The sequence below is a fragment of the Perca flavescens genome, chromosome 5 (genome assembly GCF_004354835.1).
Source record: "Perca flavescens isolate YP-PL-M2 chromosome 5, PFLA_1.0, whole genome shotgun sequence".
Lineage (NCBI taxonomy): Eukaryota > Metazoa > Chordata > Actinopteri > Perciformes > Percidae > Perca > Perca flavescens.
The window spans coordinates 21,374,892-21,388,875 of NC_041335.1; the positions used below are offsets into that span (position 1 = coordinate 21,374,892).

At 35.1% G+C, this 13,984-nt stretch overlaps 1 protein-coding gene across 3 annotated transcripts; it reads left to right on the top strand.

Annotated features, from left to right (window-relative positions):
* Positions 1 to 161: 161 nt before the first annotated feature.
* Positions 162 to 12,995, top strand: elac1 (elaC ribonuclease Z 1). Of its 3 annotated transcripts, XM_028578171.1 has the most exons (7): positions 162 to 552; positions 1,502 to 1,705; positions 2,351 to 2,409; positions 3,260 to 3,470; positions 8,681 to 9,005; positions 9,559 to 9,647; positions 12,890 to 12,995. In XM_028578171.1, the coding sequence occupies exons 1-7, from the start codon at positions 396 to 398 to the stop codon at positions 12,952 to 12,954; spliced, it is 1,110 nt and encodes a 369-aa protein (XP_028433972.1). In that variant the 5' UTR covers positions 162 to 395; the 3' UTR covers positions 12,955 to 12,995. The 3 variants fall into 3 exon arrangements, with proteins under 3 accessions (XP_028433972.1, XP_028433973.1, XP_028433971.1); XM_028578172.1 differs by lacking the exon at positions 9,559 to 9,647 and having other exon boundaries at positions 8,681 to 8,792; positions 12,588 to 12,995; XM_028578170.1 differs by lacking the exons at positions 9,559 to 9,647; positions 12,890 to 12,995 and having other exon boundaries at positions 163 to 552; positions 8,681 to 9,280.
* Positions 12,996 to 13,984: the final 989 nt, after the last annotated feature.

A 13,984-nucleotide genomic window follows, 5' to 3' on the forward strand; every position in this document is an offset into this window, starting at 1 on the left:
TTATACACAATACTTTTTTTTTCTTTAAAAAAAAGTTTCTTTATTGAACATTTTGAGCAGACATTCAGCAGGTCATGATCATTTTTATGTAGGCCTAACTCAAAGGTGTATTATTACATTCAAATGTGCTAATAGTTATATTATTATTGTACAGTAAATCCGACTTGATCTGAACGTCGCACAATCGCGAGTGTTACGTCATCACCGTGTGACTGTTTACAGTGAGCTAGCATACTGTCTATGTGAGCTAGCCAGTCAATGGAGCTAGCCTAGCCTAGCCCGTTCCAATCTGGTTCCAATGGCCCGTTCTCTTAATACATCCATGGGCTAGCATGCCTCTTCATCTCTAGCTAGTTGTAGACAGTTTCCACCCGTTGCCTTGTAACTTTAGGAGAATGAGCATGGATATGACATTCCTGGGGACCGGCTCGGCCTACCCGTCTCCTCAGCGCGGTGCCTCGGCTCTGGTGCTGCGGACACAGGGGGAATGCTGGCTGTTTGACTGCGGGGAGGGAACACAGACCCAACTGATGAAGAGCCAACTCAGAGCCGGTGAGTCACTGCAGCTCCTCGTCCTGGGAAACTAAAACAAAGTTTTTAAAGGTCTTAAAAACAGCCTGACTAAACTGCTATTTATGTACCCACCGCCCGCCCTCCAACTCTCCATCCTATCATCAATGAACTAATATGAGGTTCTCTGTAACGTTAATTATTAATTTCCAAGTTTAATATTTAAGTTATTAAAAAGTCTGTCAAAAACTATAGTCATTTGAGTACTTTCATTTTCACTCTTAACACTCACAAATTAAATTGCCTTTGCTGTGAATAGACCTGGACGTTTTTTGGTTTGGTTCCGGGGTGAAGTTAGTTTAATTACTTTTTTATGACATTTTTATGAAATGCTATACTATGACTTTTTATGACAATTTTATGAAATATTATACTATAACTTTTTATGACATTTCTATAGCATTTTATACTATGACTTTTTATGAAATAATGTAGTATGACTTTATGACATACTATACTATGACTTTTATGACATTTTATTGACATACTATACTATGATTTTTTTATGACATTTATATGGCATACTATGCTATAACGTTTTTACACACTATACTATTTTTATGACATACTGTACTATTACTTTTTTAATAACTATTTATGAAATTTTTATGACATACTTTACTATGACTTTTCATGTCATAAAATACTGACTTTTTTCTTAAAATTTTTTATGACATAGTATACTTCAACATTTTAGACATTAAGACATTTTATGACATACTCATTTTACCCAATTTATTGTGTATCCAGAGATTTTACTAAATTATGTAATATACTTTTAACTCCCGCTTGACTCCCGCTTGACTCCCTCCTGACCACCTCAAAATTAGTTGATTCATCTCAATAATAAACAGTCTATAATCTAATTTACTTGAGACAAACTCTCCAAATTGTCATTATACCACCTTAATATGTCGTATTTTCTACCCAGGTCGAATAACCAAGGTTTTCATCTCCCACTTGCATGGAGATCACCTGTTTGGTCTGCCTGGTCTCCTTTGCACTGTGAGCCTCAACACCAACCCCGAGCAGCAGAACATGAACTGTGTGGACATCTACGGGCCCCGGGGCCTTCGGCACTTTTTAAGAGTGACTCTTGGCCTCACAGGATCACAGCTGCTCTTCCCTTATGCAGGCAGGTCCAAAATGTACAACTGAGCTCTAATGTGTTCACACTACTGCAGTCTTGAAAACACTGGCGATCCATTCGTTTTAGCAGAAACAGCCAATGTAAACTATGGGTTGCACATTCAGACAGGAAATTGCACTTTCTTTGCATTTGTGAGTCTGACTGCCACCTTCAAGAGAAGATATTACAGTTTATTCAGATAGAGATTTTTTATAACTCTGCATACTAGCGATTCAATTCAGTCACTTTTATGTAAAAATGAGTTCATCCAACTATAAACTTTTTAGAAACAAAGACAATTGACTTTAGGTATCAAACATGTTTAGAATACAGAATATGAAAGGTTTACCAAGACATTTTGAGCAGCAGTGCAAACATCCTCTGCAGGTTGAGTGTGTGTAGTACACAATGGACTGCTACCCATACCAAGAAAAAAAATTGGCTTAATATATATCTTGAACACCCATTCATAGAACATGTAACCTTTACACTAAAGTAAAAACTAAAACACTTTTTCAGCCTTCTTTATTTGCTGTATTTTACACAGCAAATTAATTTACCATTTGACTTTATTAATTAGTATCTTTGTTGTTTCATTGTACTTAATTCTAATGTGCTCTGCTCTCATCTATATTATGTATGTTACTCTAGTACATGAGCTGGAGCCCACAACTGACCAGAGTCCAGAAGAGGGACAACTCAGTCTGGAGGTATGTGACTGTTTTTGATGTTATCCCTGCTTGGTAATAAATCACGCCTTAGTGCTCTTTATAGGGCTCAACCAATACATTAATATATCATGCAAATATTACTCTCTGGATTCCATTTAATTTTTTTTGCTGATATAAAAAAAAGGCCAGTCTTTATATAATAATAATTTATGAATAAATTTCCTTTTTTTTTAATAGTTTTGGTCAAGCCATAAACATCTGGCCCGGTCGGACAAACTGGTGTGGATTCTTTTTTAACCCAACTCCACCCTGAACTACCAAAGCATGAAATAGCCTTCTAGCTATCGTACCTTAGCATATTTTTGCATTCATGACATTTAACAAAATCCATATGTAATTTGTCCCCATGCATAATACTATAAGACTTTCCTTTCTGTGAGGTCAATGCGTGTCTTTCACTTTATCTGCATCCCTTTTGCAATGTTAATATGTGTAATTTAAAACTTCTGTGGGTTACACTTTACTTGAAGGTATCTACATAAGAGTGACATGACACTGTCATGAACGTGTCAAACATTATAAACAAGTCATAAATGTTTATGACATAACGCTTCTGTCAGTAAGTGTCATCTGTTTTTTCTTCATGACAAGTTAGGGTTAGGGTTAGGGCTAGAGTTAGGGTTAGGGTTCATGTGTCATGACAGTGTCATGACACTCCTATGTAGATACCTTCAAGTAAAGTGTTACCGTTCTGTGTCCAAATGTCAACTAAGAAATTTAGCCTAATTTTTAAACTTTACTTCCATTCATTTTTTTAAACTTATTTGACAATATTTCCTCACTCACACAGGAGCATGTAATATTTATGTTTTGTGTTGCGTCTCTTCAGATGACAGTGGAGTGCGGTCCTCTGCACCCACAGGAGCAGCAGGGCAGGACAATCTCCCTGGATGTCTCCAGTGACTGTTACCTCCTCTTTGAAGACAAGAAGTTTGTGGTCAAGGCCTTTAGGTTGTTTCACCGCGTCCCCTCCTTTGGTTTTTGCATTCAGGAGCATGATCGAGCCGGAAGACTGAAGACTGAAATCCTTAAGGAACTAGGTAGGTTTCTTTTGTATATGCTTGAACAGAAAAATGACAGAAAAGTATAAATCTACTCAACGACTCAAATTGAATATCAAAATGTATAACTACACGACTACATGATATTGTTTTCACTAACTCCCGTGTAATATGATCCAGTGACAAAATGTGATACAGTTTGTATCGTTAGTTGTGCCCGCTCCACCACTCATTAGACCTGTCACTGAGAAGAACAGAAAAGAAGAAGTGCAATTTCACCGACTGTGTCACATCATTGAGGTCCTTCAACAGCAGCAGAACAGATGTCATTACGCATGACTGCTACGCAGGGCTGTGGTCCATACTACTAATTCATCACATATATCTGAAAAGGGTTATACTATACTATGACATTTTTTTGACATACTATACTATGACTTTTTATAACGTACTATACCAGGGGTTGGCAACCTTAGGCACGCGTGCCACCATGGGCACGCGGGACCTTAACCAATGGCACGCTGGTAATATGTGTGCAAGAGAGTTATTGATGTGTTGAAATCATGGTTGAAATGCTGAAGCACTCTCTCATCCGCATGCCAAATTACAACGTTCACAGTTGCCGACGTCATAGGTGCCGATACTGTGGGTGCTCCGGAGTTTGAGCACCCACGAAAAATACTGAGCACCCACATGTGCCAGACTGCCAGTTCATTTTTATATTAATTTAATAGTAAACATTGCAGGTGGTGCTAAGTGGAGCGTCTGTCATAGTGTGATTGGTCATGTCGGTGGCATTGATTTATAATTTCCCACGAAGCTGATTAAACTTCTCATCTCCAATCCTATCTGTGAGAAGTGGCGCTGTCCTGAGTTGAAATCTAGCTTACTTTACGGCTTGTGTGTTCGTGTCGGCCGCTGTCCATTTCCTAAGGTTCTGAAATGCAAACAATGTTGACTCCTTTTTTTTTTTAAACTGTGTGCGTGTGTGAGCACCCACGGAGGAAAACATAAATCGGCGCCTGTGCGCGACCTGTTATTTACGGTAGTTTGATTGACTTATATCTCTGACTGGGAACAATACAAAGAGGATTACCAACGGCCGCTGGGGCAGATGAACTAACGCTAGTCTCGTTACTGTAAGGAGGCTACAATTAAACCTTCGTGAGTTAAAAGTCAATACTCATCAGTTCACTCACCTGTGTAGACCGGCATCAACATGTAGAAAGCAATATTTCAATTTGCTCTGTCTGCTCAGTCTACTCTTGTCCACTCTGCAAATAGCTAATTTTTACAAAACAAGCTAAAAGAAAAGCTGTCGGTTTGTAGTCTATTTTTCTTAGTTTGCAGGGAATCTTGAAATTTGGACAAATTCTTATAAACTTAAGCTGTCTGAAGAAACCATCCTCTCCTGGAGCGGTAAATATGGATGCATTATTAGACCAAAACAAATACATGTGGCTACTTAATATGCACGTGAATGACACAATCGTTATGTTCCTGTTCTTCATTCTTGATAATGATGCTGGTTGTGTTATTATTATTTTGCCACAGCATCATTTCATTGAAAATGAGGCATACAGGACCTGCTTATCAGTCCATTCGTCATTAAAGCTGGGCTTTTCCACAACTTTTCGCTTCAGGCTCTTTTACAGTGATATTTTTGTCAGCCCATTTTCCACCAATCAGGACTGCATACTAAAACCATGTTTCCATAATAATAATATACAATAATAATAATTACAAGGTCCTGATTATTACAGATTCCCTGGATATTACATTTTGATGTGATGTCATAAAAAAAATTAACATGGCACACTAATAAACAAGAAATTTTGAAAAGGGCACTTCATATCAAAAAGGTTGCCGACCCCTGTACTATACTATGACTTTTTATGACATTTTTATAACATAATATACTATGACTTTTTATTACTTTTTTATGACGTACTATTCTATGACTTTTTTATGACATACTATACTAAGACTTTTTATGACATGATATACTATGACTTTTTATTACTTTTTTATGACGTACTATTCTATGACTTTTTTATGACATACTATACTAAGACTTTTTATAACGTACTATACTATGACGTTTTATGACATTTTTATAACATAATATACTAAGACTTTTTATGACATGATATACTATGACTTTTTATTACTTTTTTATGACGTACTATTCTATGACTTTTTTATGACATACTATACTAAGACTTTTTATGACATGATATACTATGACTTTTTATAACATTTTTATGACGTACTATACTATGACTTTTTATAACATTTTTATGGCGTACTATACTATGACTTTTTATAACATTTTATGACATACTATACTATGACTTTTTTATGAAATGTACTATGACTTTATGACATTTTTATGACTTACTATACTATGACTTTTATTTGATTTCGCCCTGCAGTTCAGGCTGGAAACCTGTATGTTTATCTCTCTTGCTTCCGTTAAAAATTTGCGGGAACCAATCACAAACTGGCTTATCCACCTGGCGCGCTATTGGCGGGTTTATTGCTGATAGAGAAGCGACCAAGCAGCTTTTTTTTACATTCAGCAAGCCGGCCACCGAAGCGCAGCAACCCGTTGATGCCGCTGTCGCTGCTACGTCACCTGGATCGTTGGTCTGATTGGTTGAAGGACTATCCAATTGCGTACAGAGTCATTTAAACTATGTCCGTTGATCACGCCTCTTGTGCAGTAGAAAATACAGAGCAGACTCCCATAGCCAGACTATACTATGAATTTTTATGACATACTATACTATGACTTTTTTTATGACACAATATACTGACTTTTTTAAGGACTATGACATGTTCATGTCATATTACCCTGACTTTTTTTTTTACATTTTTTATGACATAGTAGACTTTGACATTTTAGACATTAAGACATTTTATGACATACTACACTATGACTTTTTTTATGACGTTCTATACTATGACTTTATGACATTTTATTACATACTATACTATGACTTTTTATGACATTTACAGTAATGTGCAAAAGTTTTAGGCAGGTATGAAAAAAAAATGCTGTAAACTAAGAATGCTTTCAAAAATGGAAGTGTTAATATTTCATTTTCATCAATGCAGTGAATGAACAGAAGAGAAATCTAAATCAAATCAAAATTTGGTGTGACCCTCATGACAGCATCAATTCTTCTAGGTACACTTGCACAAAGTTTTTTGAAGAAACTCGGCTGGTAGGTTATTCCAAACATCTTGGAGAACTAACCACAGATCTTCTATGGGTGTAGGTTTCCTCAAATCCTTCTGTCTCTTCATGTTATCCCAGACAGACTGGATGATGCTGAGATCAGGGCTCTGCGGGGGCCATGCCATCACTTCCAGGACTTCTTGTTCTTCTTTACGCTGAAGATAGTTCTTAATGACCTTGGCTGTATGTTTGGGGTCGTTGTCCTGCTGCAGAATAAATTTGGGGCTAATCATACGCCTCCCTGATGGTATTGCGTGATGGATAAGTATCTGCCTGTATTTCTCAGCATTGAGGACACCATTAATCCTAACCAAATCTCCAACTCCATTTGCAGAAATGCAGCCCCCAAACTTGCAAGGAACCTCCAACATGCTTCACTGTTGCCTGCAGAGACTCCTTATTGTACAGCTCTACAGCCCTTTGGCAAACAGCCTGCCAAATATTTCAAATTTTGACTCATCAGTCCAGAGCACCTGCTGCCATTTTTCTGCACCCCGGTTCTTATGTTTTCGTGCATAGTTGAGTTTCTTGGCCTTGTTTCAATGTCGGAGGTATGGCTTTTTGGCTGCAACTCTTCCACGAAGACCACTTCTGGCCAGACTTCTCCCGACAGTAGATGGGTGTACCTGGGTCCCACTGGTTTCTGCCAGTTCTGAGCTGATGGCACTTCTGGACATCTTCCGATTTCGAAGGGAAATAAGCTTGATGTGTTTTTCATCTGCTGCACTAAGTTTTCCTTTGCCGACCAATGTGTCTACGATCCTCAACGTTCCCTCACTTTTTGCAAGTGTACCTATAAGAATTGATGCTGTTTTGAAGGCAAAGGGTAGTAATGCCAAATATTGATGTGGTTTAGATGTTTTTTTTGGTCGCTCACTTTGCATTTTGTAAATTAATAAAAATAAACAATCATTATTTATATTTTTGAAAGCATTCTTAGTTTACAGCATTTTTTCCACACCTACCTAAGACTTTTGCACAATACTGTCTATGACATAGTATACTATGACTTTTTTGACATAATATACTATGACTTTTTATGACATTTTTATGACATACTATACTATGACTTTTTATGACATACTATACTGAGACTTTTTTGTGACATAATATACTATGACTTTTGACATTTTTATGACATACTATACTATGGCTTTATTATGACATTTTATGGCGTACTATACTATGACTTTTATGACATACTATCTATGCATTTTTTAAATACCTTTTTGTGAAATTTTTATGACATACTTTACCATGACTTTTTATGACATGTTCATGTCATACAACACTGACTTTTAATTAATTTATTTTATTTTATTATTTTTTTACATTTTACACATTTGTAACCTACTATACTATGACTTGTTATGGCATTTTTATGACATACTATACTATGACTTTTTATAATTTTTCATGACATACTTTAACATGACATTTTATGACATTTTCATGTAATACAACACTGACTTTTAAAATAAAAAAGTTATTTATACTATACATTTTTTAAGTAACTTTTAATTAAAATGTATGACATTTTATGACGGTGTATACTAGGACTTTTTTATGACAGTTTATACTATGACTTTTTGTGACATACCATACTATGACTTTTTATGAAATTTATGACATACCATACTATGACTTTTTATGACATACTATACTATGAGTTATTTTACTTTACTATGACTTTTTATGACATTTTCATGTCCTACAACACTGACTTTTTAAAAATAAATTGTGACATAGTATACTACAACATTTTGAACATTTTATGACGTACTATACTATGACTACTAGGCTATGACCTACTTTTCATGACATACTATACTATGACTTTTTCATGATGTACTATACTATGACTTTTACCCAAATTAAGTTTGATTTACACAGGTCACCTAATACTATGACACTCCTGTGGTACAATAAGCTATTTCTAAAAAGAAAGTGTCTTCTAAATGGAACTGGTGTATTATTGTGAATGGTCTCATTTTGTTTCCCCCAGGCCTGAAACCAGGTCCACTTTATGGGCGGCTGAAAGCTGGCGAGCCTGTAACTCTGGAGAGCGGGCGTGTTGTTTTGCCTGGTGAGGTGCTAGAAGAAGCCATTCCTGGGAGGAAAGTCTGCATCTTAGGAGACTGCAGCTCAGTTCTTGGGGAAGGACCACTGAGGTTGTGCAATGGAGCGGACGTTCTGGTTCATGAGGCCACCCTTGGGGATGAGCACAGAGAGAAAGCAGTGGACCACGGACACAGCACACCTAAGATGGCGGCAGCGGTGGCTCGGGCTTGTTGTGCGCAGAGGCTAGTGCTGTACCACTTCAGCCAGAGGTACAAACCCTGCTCCCTGCAGAAGGAAGGAGAAGAGGATGATGTCTCAGAGCTCAAGAGACAGGCAGATGATGCTCTACAGGACAGTGGTGTAGAAGTAACTTTGGCTGAGGACTTTCTTACTCTACCCATTCCTCTCAGAAGACCAAGATAATGAACTACTAATGTAGTTTTTATATTGCCTCATTACATATTGACAATCTCATGTGTTATGCTTGTTGTTCATGTTTAACAAAAGAAAAAAGAAAAAAATCAATGTTTATGTACAATTCTTATAAACAATAAAGATAGCTTCTTGAACGTTTTTCATAGTGAAATGTTTGATTGTCTCTATTTCTGGATATACATTCTTCAGTTTTGCAGGTTTTAATTCACAAAAGTGTTTTTATTTTTTTTAAAGGACTCAAGTTTTCTTTTTCAAAAACACGACTGCTATAATTTTTCCTTTTTAAACTTCGAAACACAATAAAAAAATATAAGATAAATTTGTTTATGACTCCCGCCTGACTCCCATCTGACTCAGGCTTGTTGTGCGCAGAGGCTTCAGCTAGAGGTACAAACCCTGCTCCCTGCAGAAGGAAGGAGAAGAGGATGATGTCTCAGAGCTCAAGAGACAGGCAGATGATGCTCTACAGGACAGTGGTATAGAAGACATTTTTATAACCTACTATACTATGACTTTTTTATGTCATTTTTATGACATGCTATACCATGACTTTTTATGACTCTTTTTTTGACTTACTGACTTTTTTTATGACATGCTATACTAAGACTTTGTTATGACATACTAACTATACTATGACTTTTTTAATAACTTTTTATGACTTTTTTTATGACATACTATACAATGACTTTTTATGACATTTTATGACATACTATGACTTTTTATGACATACTATACTATAATTTTTTATGACATACTATACTATGACTTTATGACTCTTTTTTTGACGTACTGACTTTTTTATGACATGCTATAATAAGACTTTGTTATGACATACTATACTATGACTTTTTAAATAACTTTTTTATGACATACTATACAATGACTTTTAATGACATACTATACTATGACTTTTTATGACATATGTATGACATACTATACTATGACTTTTTTATGATATACTATGACATTTTTATGATGTACTATCCTATGAATTTTTGACTTTATTACGTATTATACTATGACTTTTTTATGACATACTATACTATGACTTTTTATGACATTTATATGACATGCTATACCATGACTTTTTATGACTCTTTTTTTTGACGTACTGACTTTTTTATGACATGCTATACTAAGACTTTGTTATGACATACTAACTATACTATGACTTTTTTAATAACTTTTTATGACTTTTTTATGACATACTATACAATGACTTTTTATGACTTTTTATGACATACTATACTATAATTTTTTATGACATACTATACTATGACTTTATGACTCTTTTTTTGACGTACTGACTTTTTTATGACATGCTATACTAAGACTTTGTTATGACATACTATACTATGACTTTTTAAATAACTTTTTTTATGACATACTATACAATGACTTTTTATGACATACTATACTATGACTTTTTATGACATATGTATGACATACTATACTATGACTTTTTTATGATATACTATGACATTTTTATGACGTACTATCCTATGAATTTTTGACTTTATTACGTATTATACTATGACATTTTTTTACATACTAAACTATGACTTTTTATGATATACTATACTATGACTTTTTATATTTTTATGACATACTATACTATGACTTTTTCTGACATACTATACTATGACTTTTATGACATTTTTATGGTGTACTATTCCGACTTTTATGACATAAATGACTTATTATTATACATTCTATGACTTATTCTATACTATGACTTTCTGACATTTTTCTGACATACTATACTATGAATTTTTTTAATAACCTTTTATGACTTTTTATGACATACTATACAACACTGACTTTTTTACATTTTTATGACATAGTATACTACGACATTTTAGACATTTTATGACCTACTATATACTATGAATTTTGTATGCCATTGTTTTGACATACTATACTATGACTTTTTATGACATTTTACAGCGTACTATACTATGACTTTATGGCGTATTATACTATGGCTTTTTAAATACTTTTTTTATGACATTTTTATGGAGTACTATTCCGACTTTTATGACTTTTTATGACATAAATTACTTATTATTATACATTCTATTATTTATTCTATACTATGACTTTCTGACATTTTTATGACATACTATACTATGAATTTTTTTATACTTTTTTCTTGGCATACTAAACTACGCAGTATTGTAATGTAACAAAGTACAAATACCTCTTTACTGTACTTAAGTAGAATTTTTACGTATCAGTACTTTACTTCGTTATTTTTATTTCTGATTACTTTTACTTTTACTCCACTACATTTCCCCTAAGCATCTCCGTTACTCGTTACTACAAAACCAAATCAAATAAAAAAGCAGGTTTGGGAATTATTGAACCTAGATTGCCAAAACTAAAGAAAAAGAGGAAGAAGCATAATACCTTATAGCGTCATGGAAGCACCGGCTGCAGCCTCTGCTGCTAGTAAAAGATGATGACCACCCCAATGACAGTGGTGAACGGAGTAGTGATGAAGATAACGTGACACACCAGTGGCCATTTTTGCAAGATAAGTGTTTGTACGTTTGGAGTGAAAGATTCTTCGTCACGAAAAAATGTAATTCTGCTTCTGTTTTTCTTTGTTAATGTCAGCTCTCTCAAAATATGCAGTGTTTGGTCCTTTAACTTGAGGGAATTGCGCCTGGAAAAATCCTTTGAATTTGATGTTTAAGGTGTGGAAACCCTGAATATTATGCTTTACTAAAAGGAAGCTACAATAAAGTTTATGTTGCAAATTTTGTTTTTACTTTTACTATTAATAATTAAATATTTTTAATATTTAAAAAATACTTTTGATACTTAAGTACACTAAATATCAATATACTTTAAGACTTTTACTCAAGTAACATTCTAAAAGGTGACTTTAACTTTTACCAAAGTCATTTTCTGGTAAGATACTTGTACTTTTACTTAATTTAATATAAATTACTTTATACAAGACTGATACTATGCCTTTTTTATGAATAGCTTTTATGACATACTAGTTTTTGAAAATTGTTTTGACATTTTTTAACATACCCAAATTAAGTCCGATTTACACAGAGGCCACCTAATACAATGACACTCTTTTGGTACAATAAGCTATTTCTAAAAAGAAAGTGTCTTCTAAATGGAACTGGTGTATTATTGTGAATGATCTCATTTTGTTTCCCCCAGGCCTGAAACCAGGGCCATAGTATATTATGCCAAGAAAAAAGTCAAAATCTCATAGTATAGTTCGTCATATAATGTCATAAAAAAGTCATAGTATAATATTTCATAAAACAAGTCATAGTATAGTATGTCATAAAAAGTCATAGTATACTATGTCATAAATGTCATAAAAAAGCCATAGTATAGCATGTAAGAAAAATGTCAGAAAAAATCTTGAAAGAAGCCATTCCTGGGAGGAAAGTCTGCATCTTAGGAGACTGCAGCTCAGTTCTTGGGGAAGGACCACTGAGGTTGTGCAATGGAGCGGACGTTCTGGTTCATGAGGCCACCCTTGGGGATGAGCACAGAGAGAAAGCAGTGGACCACGGACACAGCACACCTAAGATGGCGGCAGCGGTGGCTCAGGCTTGTTGTGCGCAGAGGCTAGTGCTGTACCACTTCAGCCAGAGGTACAAACCCTGCTCCCTGCAGAAGGAAGGAGAAGAGGATGATGTCTCAGAGCTCAAGAGACAGGCAGATGATGCTCTACAGGACAGTGGTGTAGAAGTAACTTTGGCTGAGGACTTTCTTACTCTGCCCATTCCTCTCAGAAGACCAAGATAATGAACTACTAATGTAGTTTTTATATTGCCTCATTACATATTGACAATCTCAGCTCAAGGTCAACTCACTCATAGCTTAAACTTTCAATTGTCTTCATTAGCATATAAAGTTGGCTCTTTTTGTTGTGAGACTGTAGACGTTCAAATGTTGGTGATTCCGAGCACTTTAATGACTTCTTGTCCATGTTGGCTTTAACATTGAGCTTGGCAGGTCACTGTTGATCTTGGAAACGGCAATTGACAAAACAATCTCAGCTCAAGCTTCCAACCATATCACACAGCTTTCATCAGCAGATGTAACGGTCAAGCTCAAGGGTTGCTCAGACAATTGGAAAATTAGAACATCTACAAACCATGAGAACTGAGCAAACTCCTACTGCAGATAAAGACTGTGTATTGTGCTTGAAAACACCAGAACAATCACATTAGTGGACCTTGAGCTTAGATAATTTGTTTCAACTGCTGTTTTCAAAGTCAAGAATGAACTTTCAAGCTAAATGACAAGTGAAGTAAGGATGGACAGTCTTTTAATTTTTATACCACAATGCATTAATTAATAATTCTCCAAATGAGATTAAGGAATTAGTACTTAGTCCCTTAATCTCAAAACCCACCGGCTATCTGTCTGATGACTCTGGGGTCAACAGCTAATATTTCGGGGGTTCTGGTGTAGCAAGCGGATAACTGTGGCAAGACTTTGTTTGCAGTCCATCCGGTCCAGTTAGCAACATTAGACTTGAGAACGGAGTTCAAGTTAAGATATATAAAGAGATATCTGCCTTCATGTAATTCCTCAACATAAAGACTAACATTTTAATCCAATTTAGTTTAGAGTAAATCTAGTCAAATCTTTTGTGTAATGATGAAGAATATGCAATCATCTCTGAACCTTTTCCAGAGCTTTATTTCTGGATCTGTACACAAGGTATTAAAGTACAACAGAAAATACAAAATAATGTTTAACAAAAGAAAAGAAAAAAACAACTTAATGTTTATGTACAATTCTTATAAACAATAAAGATAGCTTCTTG